The sequence below is a fragment of the Pinus tabuliformis genome, chromosome 3_2 (assembly GCF_031772625.1).
Source record: "Pinus tabuliformis cultivar Carrire ecotype Pingquan chromosome 3_2, CPIR1, whole genome shotgun sequence".
NCBI lineage: Eukaryota > Viridiplantae > Streptophyta > Pinopsida > Pinales > Pinaceae > Pinus > Pinus tabuliformis.
In genome coordinates this window covers 594,362,784-594,364,690 of record NC_142302.1, presented here as the reverse complement: position 1 = coordinate 594,364,690, position 1,907 = coordinate 594,362,784, and the positions used below count along the sequence as shown (strand labels likewise).

The following is a 1,907-nucleotide window of genomic DNA, read 5'->3' as shown; positions in this document are numbered from 1 at the left end:
CAAGCACATGTAGAGCGCATGAGATGTGCTTCCATATCTTTCTCCTATGGTTGCATTTGTTAGATGGAGATCTGAGAGCAGGGGCATTTAAGTTCAGCAGCCTGGATGAGTACTTAAATCATTAGAAGGGAAAATAGTCCACACGTGGTAGAGTACCATAGGGCCAAGTTTTGGTACACAAAACCTGACCTTCCTTAATGGTCATTCATCCGCAGGCCACATGTCTTATTAAATTCAAATCTGTGATCGTGAACCAAATCTAAAATGACGTTGATCGCATCATTCTCAAAGTAATTGGACTTTCCAGTAAAATGTCCTGAAATTTTGGTGATATGCAACATTCTTCGGCTTTGTGTCGACGGCAATCTCCTCTTAAGTTCTACTCTGTTAGGTTTTGCTTTACAGTCGTCAAGTGATCAAGATGGCAAGCCAAACTGCTAGTTGCATGAGTCTAAGGCTTCTGGTGAACAAGAAAAGTCAGAAGATATTGTATGCGGAGGCGGGAAAGGATTTTGTCGATCTTCTCTTCAGCTTTCTCACATTGCCAACCGCTTCTGTTATCAAATTGCTTTCAGCGTTGGAAAAAGAAAAGAGAATCGGCTGCCTCACTAACCTTTACGACAGCGTAGACATGCTCCATACTATGTTTATGATTGCAGAGAAGTCCGACTTACTGGAGCCTAAGGTTACACCTACCCTTTCCACTAACATCCTTCGAATACAGTCGGCTCCCACAGTCTATTACGTTTGTGGGGCCGGGCCCCCGGTACAGCGGCCGTACCAATCACTTCAGAGGAGTTATATTAGCGGTACCCACTATGTGACCAGTCAAAGCGGCGGCAGGTGTGCCTGCGGCAATACTATGATCTATGAGGTGCAATTGCAAAACCCTTCCATGGGAGGTAGAACTGATGGCGCAGGAGTCGGTGGAAGTGGAAGCGGCGGGGGAGGTTATGTGAAGGAGACGGTTACCTTCATAATCACCGATGATTTGCAGATCTCTCCCTCGTCAACCATCACCAGCCTTAACTTGCTGAATAAGCTCAATGTCAAAGAGTTATCAGATTTGGCGGAGCGCAATACGAGAGTTGGTCCAAATGAGGTAAGGAGATACTATAGTTGTTTGTAGTTCGTGTGTGATCATAATGCTGTGAATGGGAAGACCATAACAATTTTATATTTTATCAGGCACTGGAGCTGCTATGGGCTTCTTTGGTTTCCACGACTCCTTTGAACGACGTTTTTGGTGCTGCCGTCTCCCGAAGTAAACGAAGAAAAAAAGTGCTTTGAAGGCCTTAATTTAACAAAGGACGGGTAATAATGCTGGTCGTCAACAGAATACTGTCAGGTTATGTTTTTGGTGTTGGAGGATGTTTTTTTTTTAATTTTGAATATGTATTTTCAAGATGGTCATTAATCGAAATGATCTAGTTGCAAGTATTCTTCAGTGTAATTCAGAGGTCGAATATAGAAGAAGGTGCCCCATTTACTTTTCATGGAGGTTGTGATGCAAGCGGTTTGCTTTTAATGGACATATAGTTTACAAGTATTCCGCAGTGTAATTCATAGGTCGCATACAGAACAAAATACCGTCGTATTATAGACAACTCCGTTTAAAATATGAAAGATGTTTGCTTTTTAATGGACATTTAACGGATGCAAGTAGTATTAAAGTTTATTTTAAATTTCGAAATCTGTGAGCAGCGATACTAGGCACCGTTGACCTGGCAATATTACATCGAACGTTATGCTTCCTTTTTCAATGGTAATCTAACCTTTAAAAGCCCTACCTTTGAAGTAATATAGTTCTTAACTTTATGAAGTATTGGAGATGGTAATTTTGTTTTATTAGTGAAATTAAGATTAAATTTAATTTAGGATGATTAAATAGTTTAGGGGAGATGGTA

The 1,907-nt window shown here is 41.1% G+C and overlaps 1 protein-coding gene across 1 annotated transcript; it reads left to right on the top strand.

The window, feature by feature from the left end:
* The first annotated feature begins 421 nt into the window (after positions 1–421).
* LOC149181979 (uncharacterized) lies at positions 422–1,290 on the top strand. The gene is made up of 2 exons (XM_089414413.1): positions 422–1,102; positions 1,189–1,290. The coding sequence occupies exons 1-2, from the start codon at positions 422–424 to the stop codon at positions 1,288–1,290; spliced, it is 783 nt and encodes a 260-aa protein (XP_089270539.1).
* The last annotated feature ends 617 nt before the right edge of the window (positions 1,291–1,907 follow it).